At 33.5% G+C, this 21,100-nt stretch overlaps 2 protein-coding genes and 1 long non-coding RNA gene across 4 annotated transcripts in view; 2 read left to right on the plus strand and 1 right to left on the minus strand.

Annotated features, from left to right (window-relative positions):
- The first annotated feature begins 265 nt into the window (after positions 1–265).
- Positions 266–6,091, plus strand: LOC143198173 (transmembrane protein 234 homolog). 2 transcript variants are annotated; one of them, XM_076407239.1, is made up of 6 exons: positions 266–402; positions 452–594; positions 646–805; positions 863–4,372; positions 4,424–4,748; positions 4,803–6,091. In XM_076407239.1, the coding sequence occupies exons 1-4, from the start codon at positions 387–389 to the stop codon at positions 937–939; spliced, it is 396 nt and encodes a 131-aa protein (XP_076263354.1). In that variant the 5' UTR covers positions 266–386; the 3' UTR covers positions 940–4,372; positions 4,424–4,748; positions 4,803–6,091. The 2 variants fall into 2 exon arrangements, with proteins under 2 accessions (XP_076263354.1, XP_076263355.1); XM_076407240.1 differs by lacking the exons at positions 4,424–4,748; positions 4,803–6,091 and having other exon boundaries at positions 3,270–3,408.
- The window catches only part of ltl (leucine-rich repeat-containing larval translucida), a 56,348-nt gene continuing 37,030 nt past the window's right edge, over positions 1,783–21,100 (minus strand). Inside the window, exons 4-12 of the mRNA XM_076407238.1 lie at positions 10,069–10,237; positions 9,804–9,939; positions 9,587–9,698; positions 9,385–9,532; positions 8,985–9,215; positions 8,686–8,907; positions 8,417–8,630; positions 8,223–8,360; positions 1,783–3,123 (exon numbers count right to left, since the gene is read on the minus strand). Coding sequence (XP_076263353.1) covers positions 2,645–3,123; positions 8,223–8,360; positions 8,417–8,630; positions 8,686–8,907; positions 8,985–9,215; positions 9,385–9,532; positions 9,587–9,698; positions 9,804–9,939; positions 10,069–10,237 — 1,849 coding nt within the window. The 3' untranslated portion in view covers positions 1,783–2,644. The remainder of the gene's footprint in view (positions 3,124–8,222; positions 8,361–8,416; positions 8,631–8,685; positions 8,908–8,984; positions 9,216–9,384; positions 9,533–9,586; positions 9,699–9,803; positions 9,940–10,068; positions 10,238–21,100) is intronic.
- LOC143198251 (uncharacterized) lies at positions 15,320–15,663 on the plus strand. The gene is made up of 2 exons (XR_013006187.1): positions 15,320–15,456; positions 15,523–15,663. It is a non-coding gene; the product is annotated as an uncharacterized LOC143198251 (long non-coding RNA).

Here is a 21,100-nt window from a genome sequence, read left to right on the forward strand (position 1 = left end):
GATACTTGAAATATTATTATATTATAATATTATTAAATTATAAAATTATATATATTAATTATACGTACTTTCCTTACATGCCTTTAATTTCTATATTGTTTAATTTCAATTCCATTTGTTGAGGAATATAGATAGTTTCTAGGGCCCATTTTAAGGCCTTTACAATATTAATTATTTATTTTCATAGAATATAAGCTAAAATATGAGTTTTTATTTGTTCGTTGTTATAGGACTTGAATTTATACATTTTTAATTTTTTGGATAATCGATATATTACGATTGTATAATTCATATTGAACAAACACTAAACATAACCTTAATAATAACCATAATTCTTAAAAACAGAAACAGTAATTAAATAATTTCCGTATTTTGTGAACAAAAATATGTTTTTAAAAATAGGTGAGTGAAGACTTAAATAAAGTTGGTTTTTTTATCCTTAATTTTCTAGGATCTCTTATTCTTGTATCAGCTTTATGGGGTGTAACAAACCCCGTAATTAAAAAAAACTCCATTGGAATTACAAATATTAAATCGGAATCACACATAAAACAGCTTTATTTAGATATCATATATTTGTTTACAAATAGCTGGGTAATTCATTAAGCTTTGTAATAGGCGTTTATTTAAACAGGTAATTTTCAGTACATTATTCCTATGCTTATAAACCAATTAGGATCAGTATTATTTTTTGTTACTTTACAATATGTGGATCTTACCCTTGCAATCCCCATATCGAACTCGTTAACGTTATTTTTCACAGCCTGCGCGGATTTCGTCCTGTATGAACAAATACCGTCAAGGAGTAAGTTTAATTACTTTGAAAACTACATCTAGTAATATGGTTGTTTTTTAATTTTAGAAGTTATTATAGGTATGTTGTTTATACTAATTGGTGTGACTTTATGCTGTCTAAACAAAAGTGTACAAGTGAAATGAGTTTAATATATTGTGATATATACAGATTTTGCCATTATTCAAATTATGTACTTATATATATTGTGATTATTATATAGTATTTATATTATATAATTATTTATAATATAGTATATTATAATATTAACTACTAATAAGTCTAGTACTATTGATTTGTCATATAATTTGGTTTTTAATGTGTTTAAATGTTTTTAATTATCCAAATTATTTTATCATTTTTTTTTTCAAATAACTTTGGTTTATAATCAGTAAAATGTTTAGAATGTTTAAATTTTAAATCAACCCACTGATTGATTTTGGAGTTCAACTAACTACATATTACTAAAATTATAGCATGGCATTTACCATGCTAACACAACTATGACAAATTAAAAAACATTTACAATTTTTACAATTTTTTTATTTTAATATTGAAATACATATTTTCAATAATGAAGGTTAACTCTATATTTCCAATTCTTAAAGTTTTTTTAACTTTTAATTTCAGAGATGTTATTTGAACCAGCTTAGTGGTAGTTTTAGCTAAATACAATTGCTCGATTCTACAAATCATCTCTGAAATGTTGGCTTATTTAGTCGCTTTGATTTGCTTAATACCTTTTTTTGTTATATAAAAGTGCCTTACAACTAACTAGTTTTCACTATCTAATTTCCATTTTTTTTAAATATAACGATGTGTTATGTAGAGATAGCTCGGGGCGGTCTTCTAACACCTTTATTTATTTAAGAACAACAGATTTTAATGCCACATAGCTATTACAAATTGTAAGTCAACCAAAGATGTTTAGAACTTTATTCATTACATATTTAATAATACAGCAACAGGATTTTTATAAATTAAACTCATTATCATTTAGTACTCTTTATTTTTACACATGTCTCACACATTGTTCTCGTGTGATCACGGAACTATTATGTCTATAAAATTAATGCTACCAAAAGTAATCTATAATATATACAGCTAGGATAGTGTAGCTTCCTATGTACTATAAATTTGGAGATGACAAAGTGAGGAATATAGTTTTATATATTTTGCTCATTTGGTCATGTTACACCTAACCTAGATGCGATTGGCTTTGAATACATAACAATAGAATGGCACAAAAATAGTGGGGGATATTGTTGTAAGGGAGGGAAATATGATATACCCGTATATGACAAACTTTTATTGTACTTGTGGTTTATCATATTTCGATTTTGTATAAGATTCTGCGTGCGTACTCTCATTATTTTATCACATCATTTGACAACTATACATGTTACACGCATCTATAGCCTATTCAACTGATATGCTATAGTCATCGTTATAAACTTACGCCTGTGACTAAAATTACTAATAAATAGGTTATATTTTCTATTGACATACAATCTACGTTTCATTGGACGTCAGTCCTACTTGTACTACATCAAGATATCTTTTCAGTTTTCTTTTTTCCTTCGAGATTATAGATCAATAATTTTATAAAAAAATATAGGATGCTTTCGTGGTTCCCGTTCACGTCAGATGTTCAAAACACTGGTAATTAAACTGCCACGGATGCTGTGGATAATAATTTCTATAATTCGACGTGACCTGGTTTAATATTATCATAAAACAATGACTAGTACCGGAAATAATTTTACGCTCAAGATGCTCTAACACTATTCTATAACAATACTATTATTAAACTTGTATAACTCTTCTCGTTATCCCGCTTTCCTTGTGCGTTTATGGGAGATTACCGGTTAGCGTCGTCTTGTTTAGCAACATCTCATTCTGGGTGGTCAGCTGTTCCACTTTCGACTTCAACTCCTCGATCTCGGACACCAGCTTGTTGATGACCTGTCCTTGGAGCACGGGATCGTAGACCTGATCGGTTCGGTTAGGCTTGAGGGTCGCAGCGGTTCCCTGCGTCGACATCTCGGTGGTGGATTCCGTCACCGACAGTCTGTGAAGGGTTTCCGCGATGGGTTCGTCTCTCCTCGGCTTTCGGACCACCGACGGGTCGTCCTCTTGGAAACGGTCGATGGTGTGATACTGGTCGCTGGTCCTCAGCTCCACCACGGGTTCTCGGATCTGTGGGTAGATCTTGGCCTGGATCTGGTTGGGGGTTTCCAGTATGTCTTCGTTGGACTGAGGCACGAGCTTGGGTTCGTAGGAGGGTCGGCCGTAGATGGGGGTGGGACTGGTCTGATCTGGTACGTAGCCTGTAACGATGGGAATTATTAAAGTATATGTTAGAGAGCTTTCTAATTAACCAATGGCCATTATTTTGTAATGTTATATTTAGGGTAGGGTTGACATTTTTTAAATGTAAATCATGTATATCAGTTCAACATAAGCCGTTCGACAGATGCTTGACACGTGCATGGAAGGATAGCACGAGGAACGGAACCCATCAATATCAAATGGTCGACGACATCCCACGAGACTAGCCTGATGGACGAAGACCACAGAAGCCCATCATGTATACCATCAACACATGAACACCCTCTCGTCACGAAACGGGACACGTAACATACTTATAGGTACCCTCAGACAAAGCTAAACGTCCCAAGACGAACGACGTCCTGCTACAACATCGATGGCAGCTGATCCCGTAAAACTCCTCGCTCAGGTTGGGATCCCCATCTCATCAGCAGTTCCTGGGCGTTTGTTTGCGTGATTGCGAGTGCACTCCAGAACCTGTACCACATAGAGATACGTTCCATGGCAGTTCCACTAGGAGGGGAGTTATGTGACGACCGCCACGATCCTTTAGGCCACCACGAATTCACCAACAACAAGTACAAAGGTTGGCAACGCCGGTGGATTGGTACCATGCAGTTCCAGGCTATAAAAGACCATCACGACGACGTCTTGTTCTCTTTTCTTTTTTCCATCCCCTCTACCTAACCTAATATCCTGTCAATTCTCCTGTCGACCACATGTGTAATTTAATATTAAAATAAACAGTGTTTTCAGTTCTCGTGCAAATTCCTTCCAAAAATAGTAGTGGGTGTTCTGACAAATAATTGCAGCGGCAGCCACACATTTCCACCGACTGACCGACCATACTAACATTCCTACATATTTTAATCGCTAGGCTAAGAGCGCGGGGGATCCGATTAGTTCACCTCATTTGTATGATGCACTTAATTGTTTATTTGTTTTGGACGCCATTTTTAGTGTACCATACGTAGGGAACAGTGCGTTAGCGTTTTATAACGTTTACAGATTAAATTATTACTTCAATAGTATATATAAGTTGGTAATATAATACGTAAATTGTATTCTCGGTCTAGGAAGTGTTGTGTACCCGGATACACAAATAGTAAAGAAATGCAGAATCATTTCTCTTCGAAGAAGTATTAGGCTGGCTTTAAAAAATGGGTGATAATGTTAAAAATCCCAAACTGACATAAATAGGAAACGAATTCGTGATCGTTACAGCGTGTTTTATTGTTGTAGGTTGGGGTAAGTTTATTCATACTAATAATAATTCAAATATTTATTTTTTAATTTTAGAAATTTTAGAACCTTCGAAAAGAAGCTATGTAAAGGGCGATATACTTTAGTCTTGGATCAATTAATTTATAGTCGCAACACGTCTAAAATAATAGCTCCTGAATGCAAACTATTGAATACATGAGGTATTTTGGTTACCTGCGATTCATTACTTAAATAGTGCAAACTATTATGGCCCAAGTAAGAACAAATTTGTTAAAGAGCCATTTAATTTCAAAAAAATTGTGTAATTATCCGAATAAATTTACCGGCTTAAGGCTACTTAACCAAGTTGGTTTTTTTTTGGTGTATTAGCGCTCATTGATTCAAGAATATACATTCTTCGGTTAGTATGTTCAAGAACTCATTTAAAGCGCTCATCATAAGTTAATCTTATTAGCTTTTAGGAAGTTGTGAAGAGGATGAACATGGCGTTTTAGATCCTTTATTATCCTTATCGACATTCCTTACTCATGGGGGGAGGTATTACCAGGAGTTGAAAAATTGCAAGTTGACTTCTTTAATACCCGATGTTCCTATACGAACAATCAAGTTTTACATTAGCGTAGACCTACAAGCTAAGACTGATTTTACTGAGAAAGTCTCAAAAGTTTACTTTCAGTATAAGAAAACAAAAGAACAGAGCTAATAGATCAATTATTAAATTGATGACACTAAACAAGTATGAAAATGTGAAAAGATTTTTTCGTCAAAGTTTTTTGTTTATGAATTTACATATATGTATAGAGACCCTTATTGAGTTTACATGAATATACATGTTATATTTTGCGAAAGTAACATCGTCATATATGTATACATCTTTGAAAATGCCAAGTTTCGTGTCTGAAAACGTGTATTTGTGATACCATTACTATTCTTATTTGACCAAAAAAAAGCTGCTGAAACCAATCTTTTGCTGGCAGAAATTTACGGTGAACATGACGTTTAAAACATGTAAGGCATGGTTTCGAATCGAAATGGTGATTTCGATGTGCAAAATGGAGAACGTTCTGGTAGCCCGAAAAAGTTTGCGGATGGGAATCTGCAAAAGTTATCGGATGAAGACCCAGCCTATATTCAGAAATAATTGGCAGAATCGTTAAATGTTGCCCAAGAAGGGATTAGCGACCGATCACTAGCAATGGGAAATTCCAGAAGATGGGAAGATAATAGATGGCCATATCAATTCAATGACATACTGCTTTAGAGGTGTGATCAGAAGTCATTTCTGCATCGAATAGTTTAGGGTGATGAAAAGTGGATGTATTTTGTAAACTCTAAGCGCAAGAAATCATAGTTATCACCTGGCGAAGCCGGCCAATATACTCCAAGGACAAACCGTTTTGGTCACTAATCTGTGTTTGGTGGAAACAGAGTGGCGTGGTGTATTACGGAGTGTTGAAACGAGGTAAGATAGTTAATAATGATCGCTACTGGTAACAAATGATCAATTTCGACCATGTGTTGATCAAAAAACGTTCAGAATGGGTTCAAAGACATGGTAAAGTGATTTTGCAGCACAATAACGCGCCGTCGCATTTAACAAAACCAGTCAAGGAAGCATTGAAAGCACTTGAATGCAATACTGATAAGAGGTTATAACTCTAACCTATAAGCTATTGTGGTTGTATAATTAACTGCAGTTTGTAGATGTTAGTACCACTGTTAAAATAAATTACATTTGATAACATTTTTGTTCAATTATTTTATTTAGATTAGAGTTTTGTTGTATGTCAAAGCCAAACTGAACTAAAACTCAGAGTTGATGCGACAACATTGCGACGTTTTGATGTCAGAAATTTAGATGCCGTATGTACAAAATGACTTTGAACAGATCATATATCTATTTTGTACATGTATGAAAAATCAAGACTCTGGTGCTGCTAAGTGGACATGTTGCTGAGCTGACTGAAGAGGATCTTATTGCAACCGTACTCTATCGATTTAAATATGTAAATACTGGTTTCAACCTGTTAACAGTGATGATTTTGACATTCAAGACAAGAAGGGTTCTGAGCAACCAAAAAATGAAAACAAAAGATAAATTAATCTGAAGGTAGTACTCCGATGAAACCATCAACGGGGATCGGTATCGACTACAATTTATACGTTTGAGCAGATCACTGCGCGAAAAACAAGCAGAGAACCAACAAATGTTATTCTTCAGCATGACAACGCTCAACTGTATGTTGCAAACTCGATGAAAACAGACTTACAGACATTAGATTGGCAGGTCGGTCTCACCCGTCGCATTCTCCAAACCTGGCTCCTTCGGATTATTATTGTTTACCATATATGAGTCGTGGCCTGTCTGAGCATAGCCTCAAAATATACCGCGTTCTTTGGAGATGGAATCTCTAAATTTCCTGAAAGATTGAAAAAGCAGGGGCTACCGATGGACAATCCAATTTCAATAAAATAGATTTTATCGATTCCCGACGATAAATCTTCAAGTAAAAAAAAAACCTTTAAATCCTATTTATAGGCCTAATATTTCAGATAATAAATCTGTAGCCGCATCAATATCATCGATTTCTATCTTCAGAAGATGAAAGAAAAGGTGGATTCGACTTCCGGAAACACCACAAAGCTCTTGTTCACATGCAAATAGAAGGAAAACGGCTGTGACGATAATTTTTTAATTTCATGAAGCTATTTATTCATCAGATAGGAGATTATATAACGGATGAATGTTTGACAAAGCTTAAATAACTTTTTTGATTTATTTAAGGTTAAAAAGAACATCAACATATTGGTGTTCTGCACTGATATATCGATAATATGGATATACACCTTGCATCCCTAGATATAATGTAGGGCAACAAAACTATAGTTTATTGGTGTACTATACTGCATATTATAAAAATTAGCAATAAAGGGGTGGTTGATCTAGGAGACCAACTTTAATTTAAGTTTTTTTTTAAAGAATATTTATTTGTGTTGTACAAGAGATATCAGCACTAGCGACAAAACATGGACTCATAAGTCCCGGGCCTAACATAGATGGCGCTAGTTTTATTGCATTCACCGCTTTTTCAGTTAGCACTAACCTTCAAAAGAAAGCTGTTAAAATTTCATGATATACTACTCATAAGATTGGGAGTTATTGTGCTAAATTATTTTCAAAACTGGATCAAAAACAATTTCGTGTTTAAATTTTACAGTCCTTCTGATGAGAAAGAATACCGTTCAGTGGCTTGAAAAGTGCTATAAGAACTTTGCTCCATCAGAAACAACAATAAAACGTAGGTTTGCTGACTTCAAACGCGGTGGTTTAACACAGTGGACGTCCAAATGAGGTGGTAACACCAGAAAATATTTAAAAAGTCCACAAAATCGTTTCAAATGATCGAAAAGTGAAGTTGCGTAAGTTAGATAACATCGTAAAAATATCAAAAGTACGAGTTAGTTTTATATTGCACGAGCCTTTGACTATGAGAAAGCTCTGTTCGAAGTGGCTGCCGCGTTTGCTCAATGTTAGCCAAAAACTTGATGATTCTGAGCGGTGTTTGGCCATGTTTAAACGTAACAAACTGCAATGTTTGCGTCGATATGTAACAATGAATTAAACATGGATCCATCACTTCGTTTCGAAACATTAGAGCGGCCCTGGAATGATTGTGTGACTCTTGATGTAGATTAAGTTGATGAATAAAACCAGTTTTGAACAAAATGCAAAAATGCGTTTCCTTTGTTGTACCCGGAACTTCTCAGCCCATGGTAAACAAAGCCACTATGTGCGGTATATTCGATAAAGGTGTTTTCACTAAACTCACTCAACAAAACTATATTGTTGATCACGAAAAATGTTTAAGCTTACCCAAGAATGCGTTGAGCCTCGGCGTGATTGGTTGTTCGCTGAGTGGAGGACAATGGGATACCCCGTATATCCTGGTGTGATTGGTCTCCATTTCCGATGTGATCTCAGGCAAAGCGGCATCACATAATATAGGGTTATCTGAAAAAAATATTCAGTGAGTTTACATAATTTTGCTGATGATTTTTCCATCTAACCTTGTAAACAAATCCTGAGCACATCCCAAGCGGCCTCATGCACGCCATCGTTGACTTTACACCGAGTTTTGGTGACCAACTCTCGACCAAGCGCGATGATCTGATTGCTAGACAAATCGGCGTTGCACAGAACTGGTAATCCATGAAAATCATACTCCAGAATCGTAAGGTAGTTGTGGGTAGCTTTCAGTTCTTGAAGCCTTGGAAGGTACGTCTGGGAACGAGCAAATATTAAGACGTCGTCAGCTAACGATCCTGAAACTATTTACCTTGCTCATTTCTGCCAGCGTCGTTATTTGGTTATGAGATATATCCAGTAACCTCAGCTGGTCAAGGTTAATTAAATCGTCGGGTGATATCCGCTTGAGTCTGTTGTAACTCAAGTCCAAACGCAACAGTTCGGAGAGACCGCTCAAGGCAGAGTTCAATGTTTCTAACATGTTGTTGTGCAACTTCAAGTCTGATACTTTGATGTTCGACTCCACCAAATTCTGTAAAATTCGAAAATATATATCACGGATTACTTTTCCTGCGTCTAGTAATAATGTGACATTTGTTAGGTACTTACCGCAGCTGATCCTGTCAACTGGGTAATTTGATTATGCGACAGGTCCACTATCTTTAACTTCGGAAGGCCCACGATCTCTTGGAATGAGAAGCTGGTCAATAAATTGTACGAGACATTCAGGTAATTCAAGTTCCTTAAAGAGTACAACGAATTATTTAGACTTCTCAGTTCGTTGTGATGCAAAGAAAGGTAATCCAAACGTTCCATCTCGGAAAAATCCTCGGGTGTTATCTGTAAATTTATTTTAACAAAATCAAATCACACTCAAACAGTATTTTATTTTAAAGAAATCTATGTTCTTAAATAAAATAGAAATAATATTTTAATCACGTTAGCCTTGAAATGAACATTTAATGTCAGGTTGACAATCAATTATGACACTTGTAAAAAAATAATTTACCGTATGTATAATGTTGTCGTCTAAAATCAGTCCTTGCAGAGTCCTGGTTTTTGACAAGATTCCATCCAGAGTTTCGATTTTGTTCTGATTCAAGTAGACGTTTTCCAGCGATTGATAATTGCGAAGTTGGGTAGGTACCCGGGTAAGTCTAAAGGCAGTTTCTGTTCATATAGTGTTTTTATACATGTGATAATAAACATACCTGTTGGACGCTATATGGATGAGTTTCAGAAAGGGGGCATCTAGGGGTAATTGTCTTTCCAAGTCTTCGAGTTCGTTTTCATTTAAAAACAACCACCTCAAGTTTCTCAGTTCTAAGGAGGAACAGTAAATATAACATCACAATTTAAAAATACAAGATGCAGTTGTTAAAATTTATATGTATAGTTGGTTTCCTTAACATAACTTAAACTATTCACCTTGTAGAGAATCATTTAGGTGGTATAATTGATTTCTGCCTAGATGTAAACGTTCTATTTGGACCGGCAGGGCGTCTCTGTCAACGCGAGATATTTGATTGCCCGGTAGAACGATGCATTTTACATTGTGCATATCCTGAAATAAAACGAAACATATTTACTGTCTGGTGGCGCCATTAATCTTATTTTAAAACGTCGTAAAATTCGCGGTTACAGCTAAAGCATCAAATAAATCACAGTAGCCAGGGACATTCGTCAAACTTACCCTGAAGCTGTCAGATGTCAATTCTTGAATTTTTGTTCGTCCTAGGTCAACGGTTCCAATATATGGCATATTTCTCCATACATGGCTGGGCAATTTATCCATATAGGAATCGGCCAAGCTGATGTATCGTACTGTTGTTAACCCATCAAACGTGTCAGCGTTTATTGTTCTACAAAAGTTAAAATAATTGCTAGGAATTTTTTTATTGAATATTACAAATCTTGATAATATATTGTTAATATAATATTTTGTTGTACATTAAGTATGTGAAAAAATTAAACATTTAAATATGATACAAACTATCCCAATTTTTATTTAGTTCAAGGAATATGGGTAATATCCAAGGATATAAACTTTTTTCCTAAAATCTTATGTAATGCCATCTATTGTTCGATATTTTACTAAAAAAAATAAAATTTCTAAGGACTAGTAAGAATAGTTATTTTAGATAATAAATTAATTTAATAGTTAAGTTAGTGTCAAGTGCTACAAGACAAGAATATGTTTTTTTACAATAGATTCGCAATATACAAAACTAAATATAAGAATTAATAATATATAACATTCATTGAAATAACCTAAACTTGTATTTTAATAATTTTGTTAGGAATTACTGCCTGATTATAAATAAATATGTATAAAACAATACAAATGCAATTGAACACCAATATAAATAATTCATATCAATTTTAACGCGCCAACACCACTAACGCGAATAAATACGAGACGACCACTGGCGCAAATCTATTGCCTATATTAGCAAAAATAATGTAAACAAACAAACAGGCCAAGAAATAATTAATTGGTTATTCAATGTGCATTCCTGGTGAGCGCGCATAAAAAAAGGTAGACAGCTAATGCAACCGAGTGCACGGGTATTGGATGCGACGGACGCGATTTCTCTTAGGTGGCGCCTGTGATAGTGGCGCCTCCCGTGCAGACTTCCGACACGACTGACACAGCCGGCGCCCTCGCGTGCCTCCAAACAGAGCCGTAGTAGGCTTTGGATTTTTCGAGTCAGTCAAGAGGACGTGCAATTGTTATTGCTGTCAATAGTAATTAAGTCAAGCATTTTAACGATTTATAATGTATTTTTCATGTTTAATATTAAATTAAGATATATGTTTAAGTAAACAAAAAATAATAGTTCCGTTATATGTATTAACAATACCTAATATTGCTTTTATGGTCTTTCAAAATTAAAAAGCTTTTAAACAGTAAGTAATTTTGACGTTTGATATAATATTATTTTGATATGTTTATGTTTTATATTTATTTTATGTTTATTGTTGATATATTTATATTTGTTATATATTATATTATTTTGATATATTCTACAGATTTATAATATATATTTTTTAATTAATAATTATACTATAATACGTCTTTTATACATTTTATTTCAGTTAAAGCTTGAGTACTCTTTGTAGATAGCGATTATTTATTATTCCTAATCGTTTTCCATTGGGTAACTTTTTTGTCACTGGTTTCAAAGAAACAATAAAAAAAATAGATAAGAACTACCCGCTTATTTCTCCACAATAGGTCTGTTGGATGGACATGTTGTGCTGCACGATTTAACTTCAAATGTAAATCTACTTGCCATATAAGAGGAAATATTCAAAGAACTAGAACCATTAGACCGCGATTTCGTAAATATTTCCACTCTATCGTAAAAGCTCATCAATTACATAGATTGACGTTTATGTGGATGAAGTCTAAAAAGGGTTCGTTTTGATTCTTTATGCCTGTGCATTTTAAGCCAATAAAATGGTATCAAGATATATAGGAAATTCGTTTGTTTGAATGAAACTTTAAGTGCGGTATATATTACAGCGTAACTTTAATTTTCCTTTTTGATATTTATTTATCACTAATTAATGACTTTCAGGTATATTAGCGGATACATAACCTTGGTTTTTTTTAAATGTCACCTTGTTTTTTTTTGGTCTGACACAGTGAGCTTATGCAGTTTGTTATCTTGAAAAAAGTTAAGCTATGGATTTGTTATTTTTTTATATGAAATTTTGAACTAATTACAAATCACAGATAAGTTATAGGTTAGTTTTATAATGGACTTGTTGCGATTTTCTGTCGTTTTCAAAATGTATGCTGTCATTTCCTCTAAAATAATCATAGGTTAATGAACATAACAAGAATTATAAAGGAGGTAACGCATTATTTAGATAGAATGGGAGTAAAATAATTTGTATACAACTTATAGGTTTAAATTATTAATGAAAAGTGTATTTTCAAGAAATGGGTAGGCTTATAGTCCGTTCAATAAAAGAGCCAATGAACATCATCGCAATGTATGATATCAAAACGTCTGAATGTTGCCGCAACCAATATGATTTTTGGTTTAAAATATTTACCAGTAATGTTAGCTGATTGTACATGAATTAAACGATGAATATTGGTTCCTTTATTTAACAAAGACTGTAGAAGTAGTTTTAAATTATTTTGTTCAAATACAGTTTTAGATAATAATTAAATACGTTAATTAAATAAGCAACATGGTTTTTTTTCTTATTGGTTTATTATTGATTTATTAATGATTTTTTTCACTATTACTTATTTTAAAAGACACTTCTACTTGAAACAGAACCCTAAAATTAATTTCCTTCTTCTATTTATACATGCCTAGGTTATATTTCAATACTGAATAATATAAAAAATAATTTTCCTTAATTCCATTATTTACCTTTTGTTTATCGCTAAAATGGGGTTAAAGTCGACCAAAAAAAAACAACCGAGTTATGTTTCAGCCTACTTAATCTGTGATTCACAATAAAAAATATCCCAGTGTTAATCAAGCAAACGGTTGTTAATTTACTAGCTTAATTTAGGATTTTTCAGATTTCGCTCATATGGTCCGAGAGTTTTAGTATATCTTACGTTATTTCGTATAAGTAAAGAAAATGTTTAAAACTAACGTGTTGGATAAAATAGTTCTCAACTTTTTATCGGGATATTCCAGACAAAAGTGAAATTATGAACTACCCCCAAAACAAATACCAATTAAGTTATATTTATATCGATATGCTCCAAGAGTTTTCGAAAATAATGTATTATTTCTTTATAGAAAAAATATGTAAAACTAATGTATTGGATAAAATATTTGTCATCTTTTTATCAGGATATTCCAGACAAAAGTGAAATTATAAACTGCCACCAAAACAAATACCAATCAAGTTATATTTATATCGATGTGCTTCGAGAGTGCGAAAATCTTGTTATTTCTTTAAAGAAAAAATGTGTAAAACAAATGTGTTGGATGAAATATTTGTCATATTTTTTATCATATCTTTTCGGAAGAAAATTTAGAGTATCGCACGAAATAGCGTTCTCGACATTTAAAACTATTTCGGCTGGAGTTATACAAGGTAGCGTCTTAGGACCTCTCCTGTATCTGCTCTACACTGATATTCCAACAAGAAAAGAAACACTACTCGGAATCTTTGCCGAGGACACAATTTTATCTCTGCCTAGGGCAATAGAAAAAGTGCAAGTGACAGTCAACAAAATCTACAAATGAACGAAATATTGGAAAATTCAACTTAATAGCTCCAAATCAAGCAGAATCAGCTAAATACCTTGGAATCCATCTTGACGGTAGATTAAATTGGAATCATCACGTTAGACAAAAAGCAAAACACATTAGAACCTAAATAAAACAACTATATTGGTTTGTTGGAAGATACTCTCAACTTGATCTAATATCAAAGAGGTTGATCTATAATACAATTATAAAGTCAATTTGGACCTATGGGGTTGCACTAAAAATTCAAATCAACTAATAATACAACGCTGTCAGAACAAAGTTCTTCGATTGATTATCAATGCCCATCGCTACGTAACCAACGAAGAACTGCAGGATGACCTGGAAACCAAATAGATTCGCCAAGTTATCCAAGATTTCGCCTTGAAATACGAAAAAAGATTACTAAATCATAATAACGTGGAAGCAATACAACTGCTGGACAGAGCAGGATGTTAGGAGATTGAAGCGAACCAAACCATACGAACTTATATAAAGTGTATACCTTTAGTGTAAACTACAGCTATAAGTTATTATAATTTTGTAATTGAGGAATACATATTGATATATTTTCACGCACTCGTCTTGCTTGTGAATTAATCCAAGTACATAGGAAAAGTAGTAATAAATTAATTGTAAATTAAGATTGTACTAAGCGTATCTAATAAAGATGTTATAAAAAAATTATTGGGATATTCCATATAAAAGTAAAATTAGAAACTGCCTTGAAAACAACTACCCATCAAGTTATATTTGTATCCACTTGTTCCACGATTAACAATTAAAAAACTTTCGAAATTACTGCTGTTAATTGAAAGAGACAGTTATTAAATTATTAGTTAAATTCAAAGGTAGTTTTTTTCACATTTAGCTCATATTCTCTGAGAGTTTTCATATATCTTACGTTATTTCCTTGAGCAAAAAAATGTATAAAACTAATTATTGGATAAAATTGTTTTCATCTTTTTATCAGAATATCCCAGACAAAAATGAAATTAGAAACTAAGCAGAAAACAAATACCGATCAAGTTTTATTTGTATCCACTTGCTTCACGATTAACAATTAAAAAACGTTCGAAATTACTGCTGTTAATTGAAACAAATAGTTATTAAATTATTAGTTAAATTCGAAGGTAGTTTTTTTCACATTACGCTCATATTCTCTGAGAGTTTTCACATATCTTACGTTATTTATTTAAGCAAAAAAAATAAAACTAATTATTGGATAAAATTGTTTTCATCTTTTTATCAGAATATCCCAGACAAAAATGAAGTTAGAAACTAAGCCGAAAACAAATACCGATCAAGTTTTATTTGTATCAACTTGCTCCACGATTAACAATTAAAAAAACATTTAAAATTACTCATGTTAATTGAAATAAACGGTTATTAATTTGCCGATTTAAGTCCAAGGTAGGTTTTATGCAGTTTCGCACACATCAACACAGAGTTTTCGCACATCCTACGGTAGGTTTTAAAATCGGTTCTAATCAAAAGTGATCGCGTCTATATACAACCTAGCGGATATTAATAGTTTATACCCCATCTAACTATCGTTAATGCCAATAAACACAATCATTACCTGGCTAATTTAAGCGAATGAATATTGATTTTTAAGGTCCAGTTCAAAGTTATAAACAATACCAATTATCGCACGGTATATCACACGGTCAATCAATCAGGTCAACGGGAACTATTTTTTAATTGTACATTTTTCGCTGTTATTGTGTTACTGATGTGATATTAGAGAGCAGTTGTTTTATTTTCGTGCCAGTGCATAACGTTTTGTCCTGATTTGATACTGACTTCATTTTATTCCCGCTGCTGAAAAAGTTACTATGTTTAAAGTATATTTTTGAAATATACCAAGGTCGTGTGGACTAATCAATTAAAAGGTGTATTATATTTCGCAGAAATTCTGAATGGCGATCCACCAATTCCAATCCAGGACATGTTTGTACCAATCCCGACGTCAGTCCTGACGAAAGCCGTTTAAATTATGTTACGGTCCATGTGTTTATTATTTGATATTAAAGGTTAAAAACAAAATTAAATATCTGAGTGTTTTAATAAGCTATCATTAAATGTTTCATATATCCAAGCTATGCATATAAAAATCGACTATTATTTTAGTTTAACGATATTTAACAATGTTGACAAAATCTGACCTCGTACATACATTTATAATGGCACATTCCGAAATATAAAAGGGCCACTTCTCCAACGAATATAAAACTTTTTATATAAAATTTGATCGTACAACACGTTATTATGCAAGATTGAAAGACTACATACTATTTGTACGTTTTTGATATCAAATCTCAATATATATAAGGCGACCCTCATATATGAAACCTATGAAAACCCATTTATATTAGAGTAGGTGGCCCAATTTTTGGGGAAAGTACTCGTAACAGGTCAATTGAAAAGTCCCTGGCCTACCATAGTAACAAATTTTTTTGGCAAAATTAGTTTTTTTATTTTTATTAAATCCCTTCAAAGGTGATACACTGATTATAGCGACCCTCCAACTTTTCGATACCATTTTTGTAGTACGATTTGTCCTTTGCTTCAAAATAGGCCTCAGTTTCGGCGATTACCTCTTCATTCGACGAAAATTTCTTCCCAGCGCGCATTCTTTTAATATCTGAGAAGAGGAAACAGTCGCTGGGGGTCAGATCTGAATAATACGATGGATGATGAAGCAATTCGAAGCCCAATTCGTGGATTTTGCCATCGTTTTCACTGACTTGTGAGACGGTGCATTGTCTTGGTGAAGTAGTGCTTTCTTTTTCTTCAAATGCGGCCGCAGTTTTTCGGCGATTTCGTCCTTCAAACGGTCCAATAACGCTATATGATAGTCGCTATTGATGGTCCCTCCTTTCCAAGGTAGTCTGAAAATTATTCCATGCGCATCCCAAAATACAGACGCCATAAGCTTACCAGCCGAGTGTTGCGTTTTCCCACGCTTTGGAGCGGGTTCATTGTGTGCAGTCCACTCGGATGACTGTCGATTGTACTTCAGAGTGAAATGATGAAGCCATGTTTCATCCATTGTCACATATCGACGCAAAAACTCGGGTTTATTACTCTTGATCATCTTCAAACACTGTTCCGAATCATCAACTCGTCGTTGTTTTGGTCAAACGTGAGCTCGCGCGGTACACACTTTGCACAGAGCTTTCTCATACCCACATTTTCGTAAATGATATGATGTACACGTTGAGTTGATATCTTTAACTTATTTTGGGCGTCCACTGCGTTTACCGTCTTCAGTGATCATTTCACCACGTCTAAACTTAGCATACCAATTCTTGATTGTTGATTTTCCTGGAGCAGTATCCAGAAACTCAGCATCAAGCCAAGTTTTTGCTTCAACTGTATTTTTTCCTTCAAAAAGCAATATTTTAACACACGAAATTCCTTTTTATCCATTTTGATCTCAATAAATAACAGATGCATATAAAAAAATACATAATAGACCCCAAATAATAATTTATTACAGGAATCCAATAAACTAGAAAATTAAATAATCACACTATTGTCCCTTATAATTTGATCCTTTTTTCAAATCCGGCCATGAGTGCGTCGTTGGACGACGCTGCAAAATCCAGAGATCTGACCCTGTACGTACGTAATAAATTAAAGCAATTAAAGTTCACGTCGAAGCCACCAAAGAACGAGGAAAAAAGCAACAACGAGAAATAAATGGTTTCGTGGACGCCACTCGTTGGCATTCCCGCCATTCTTGCGTCATTTTTCTCCGGTAACTGTAAAATCATCTCAATCTGCAACGAGCGCCGCGCGTATCCTTTGTCTTCTTCTTCGCTTTCGCGTTCTTCTTCTGTCTGGGCACGCGACAACTTTAACGTTAATCCCTCGCTGACAGGTCCGGCCTAATTGGTCGGCGTCGGACCTGTTGGCGACTTATCCCGTCGGATATAATGAGACATTTCAGAAAAATGAGTGAGTTCCTCTGTCTTCTGTTCCAATATTTTGATAATTTTAAAGTATCGGAATGCTTTGAGGATTTCTTATAATATTTTTATATAAGTAGGTAGTAGGTATTTGTGAATTTTACAGTCGATATTCATATCACCCAATAAGATTATGACGGTTGCTATTTATAGTTTGAGCCTAATAATAAACATATGCATCTTAGAACACATGCGTGGTGCCAGCAGCAACGTCCAGTAACCGGTAACAAAGATCTGGCAACCTCGAAACGTTGATCTCAGATATAATATTGAAGGGCACTTTATATCATTCAGTCACTAGCAGTTCAGTTCGGACGGGCCCCCGTCGACTCAGTCCAAGTGTGCACCGAGTGCACCACTCACTTTTGATCTTTCTTCAGGCGCCGAAAAATATTGTCCACACAATTTATTCTTGATATGTAGAAACAAAACGAGTAATTTGGTGTCAAATTAAGGTTGTACGGAGGATAACCTATCAATTGAACTTTTTGCCAAACAGATGTGTGACAGCTTACATGGGCATGATGAAAAATTTTAATTTTTTTCATGAAGCACGTTTGGCAAACAAATGGCTTTCTACCATTTGAAAATCACGATTCTACGTCGCTCTAATGGCATGGTGGCCACATGTCCAGTTATTCTGACTTTTTGACTTGTCTTGGAAAACCCATACAGTAGATTGTTGTTTTTTTGCATATATACAAGAGTCGTCAACGGATTGTATTTCTTGACCATTTATATGAACTTTTATGTATTTATATGGATTTGCCAGTCAATATACTTAATGCCAAGTACCATGGTTCGAAGCCCACGTTAAGCTTTAGATTCAGTCGTTAGTTGGTAAAAAGGAAACTGGCGGTAGTAGGAAAAATGTAGTTTTAACTCATAAAAATATTCATATATTCAGATTAATGTAATTGAATTTTAATTTTTGCAACTTTAATTTTTAGTGAATTCCTTATTTATTTTTTGAAGTTGGTTCAATTTTTTTGCTAAAAATATTTTATTTTTCTATTTTTAGTGTTAGATATTTACTCAATAATATTAAATAAAATTACGCAGTTATTTTATTTAGTATTACAATGGGTAGGCCAAGTAAAGGTGTAACCCGTATGAGGAAAAATAGGAATGAAGAAACAATGATGAAAAATAAGGAGCGCTTCAGGCGCCGGGGTCCGCTACCTAGCCTAGGTGATTTGACAAATGTTCTAACTAAACTAGATCAGTAAAAAATTGTCCTCCGTGTCGGGAATCGAACCCACGACCCCTATTTGAAAGCTAAACACTTTAACCATTACACAATAGAAGCAGTAGTACAATATAAACAATATTTCTACTTAGGTATGAGGTCTTATATGCTACAGTTAGTACTTAAAAAGCAAACTGAATGGCTTTTGATTTTCCGCCGCATCAGCTCAGCGATAACACTGATTATTTTAGATAAAAAATATATGAAAACTTTGTACGTGCCTTTGAAATTTGAGCGTTTCCCTAGATTCCCCCTCCTTCCCCCCAATTAATCCGGTTTGGTTACAATGGGACCACCTCGGAAGGGCACTCTTTCGAATAAAAAAAGAATGTTGAAAATCGGCCCATAATTGACGGAGAAATCGGCGAACATACTTCAAAAAAATATACAGCCGAACGTAGAACCTCCTCCTTTTTCGAAATTGGTTAAAAAGTTAAATAATATTAGAACTACACATCTAATAATATAGTAATTGTCGCATTCAACCGTTTATAACCATTTTAATAAATGCATAGTTTAAACATCAACGTTGCATTATTCGATTTAGAAAAAACAAATTTTCAAACCATGCAGCATGTTTTGCAATCTCATGTAGACGGCAAACTAAAAGTAAATAAGCAGAAAACGCACTGGTTTATTATATTTGAGATATATTATGTTGACAAGTAAATAACTACGGTTATGAAAATTATTCATATATCCTATAATATGTCGGGATAATTTTTTATTGAAAAATCAAGATTTTTTTTTTGCTTCATCTTACAGATAGTCTATCGGTCGTGAAATAATCAATAATCACAAAGAGCAATGTTTTGGTTGTTTTCCAACGTTGTCATGTTGCCAATTTGCTTTTTTAACGGCTGTCTTCTTTAGAATATTTAATGCTAACTCGTCAGCTGCAATACAAAGTACCAATAAAACTTTATTAAATTGTAATAAGTTAGACTGATACTTTTTTAGGTTTCAATTACAAAACAAAAGCGAAAAAATATCCCCTTAACAACTACTCAAATAAATATGACAGTTGTCACAAGTACAAGACATAAAGAACATCTCCAATATTATACGTGGATTTTTTATCAGATTATATCCATCTGTATGCCAAATCCGGTAATTTTCTCAGCTGGCGTGTTATATCAATGTAGTTAAAAAACAAACGAAAATATAAATGATAAAAATTAGATTAGCAGCTGCACCCAATTTGCCATTTAAACCTAGAAATACAAAATGCCATATCTGGCTAAACAAATAAATCTGACCAGTATCACATGTACAAAATAATAGTGGCACACTTCTTATAGAATAATGGTTATTTGTTAAGCTACGTTAATTTCAGTAAATAGTATTTTTCAATTATATAATATTTATAAGGGAAGTTAAATATTTAATTCTCAGATACTGATATCTTGTCACCTAACCCAAAATTAAAATGTCAAATGTCACGTAAAACTCATAATCCAAAATAATTTTGACATCTGTCAAATATCAAAAAAGTCAATAGTATTTTGAAACTTTTCAGTTGAGAAATTTCATAAAATAAACTGCAAAACTAAAAACACTGATGAAAGTAACACTAACACGGGACATGAACATACACCGAAAATATTTTAAGTACTATATACAAATTCATAATTCAAAAAAGTAAAACAGACGTCGGCTACAACTCATTGGTTATTCATTAACCTGTTGATTACTACAGCATAATTTTAAATGTATTTCCATAACCTTATTTTAATTTTGAGGTTATGGAAAAACACTAACGCGATCCGCCGCGCTGTTTCTTGCTTTCGTATGTTCGAGCTCGGTTTATTTACCGATTGAATTGGAATCGTTTTGGATGTTTGTATTTTTTATCGTTAATTATTACCAATCACGAACGATTGTTTGGTTTTAAATGCGAACATTTTACACAAGCAACGAGATCAAGCGGAATACAAATTACGTCTCTATCACGAAGGTCCAAATTGGTTATTTGCGTCATTTTTTTGACCGGTATTTGTCCAAGTTCTGGTGTAACGTTATAAACGCTAATCAGTAAGTTAATGTTTAATCTAATTTAGTACCATAATATTATACGAAATTGTTTAAAAAACATACTGATGTTATAGTTTTGTATTTTGTAAAATAATTATTAAACATTGTTCGGAAGAAAGTTTATGAAGTTGTGAATTTTTAGGGTTTACTAAATAGTAAGATATAAATAAATATGTGCTGATTTTCCTTTTGAGTGCCATTAAGAACCAAGTTATTTCGCTTTTTGTCTAA

This window comes from Rhynchophorus ferrugineus, unplaced genomic scaffold (genome assembly GCF_030347505.1).
Source record: "Rhynchophorus ferrugineus isolate W39M unplaced genomic scaffold, kcgeb_rfMv2 rfM6, whole genome shotgun sequence".
NCBI lineage: Eukaryota > Metazoa > Arthropoda > Insecta > Coleoptera > Curculionidae > Rhynchophorus > Rhynchophorus ferrugineus.

What these genes read in the sequence shown, in the direction of transcription:
- LOC143198173 (XM_076407239.1), top strand. An exon ending in ATTTGTTTACAAATAGCTGG is followed by an intron (nt 595 to 645) that starts GTAATTCATTAA and finishes GGTAATTTTCAG; the next exon opens with TACATTATTCCTATGCTTAT. An exon ending in TGAACAAATACCGTCAAGGA is followed by an intron (nt 806 to 862) that starts GTAAGTTTAATT and finishes TTTTAATTTTAG; the next exon opens with AAGTTATTATAGGTATGTTG.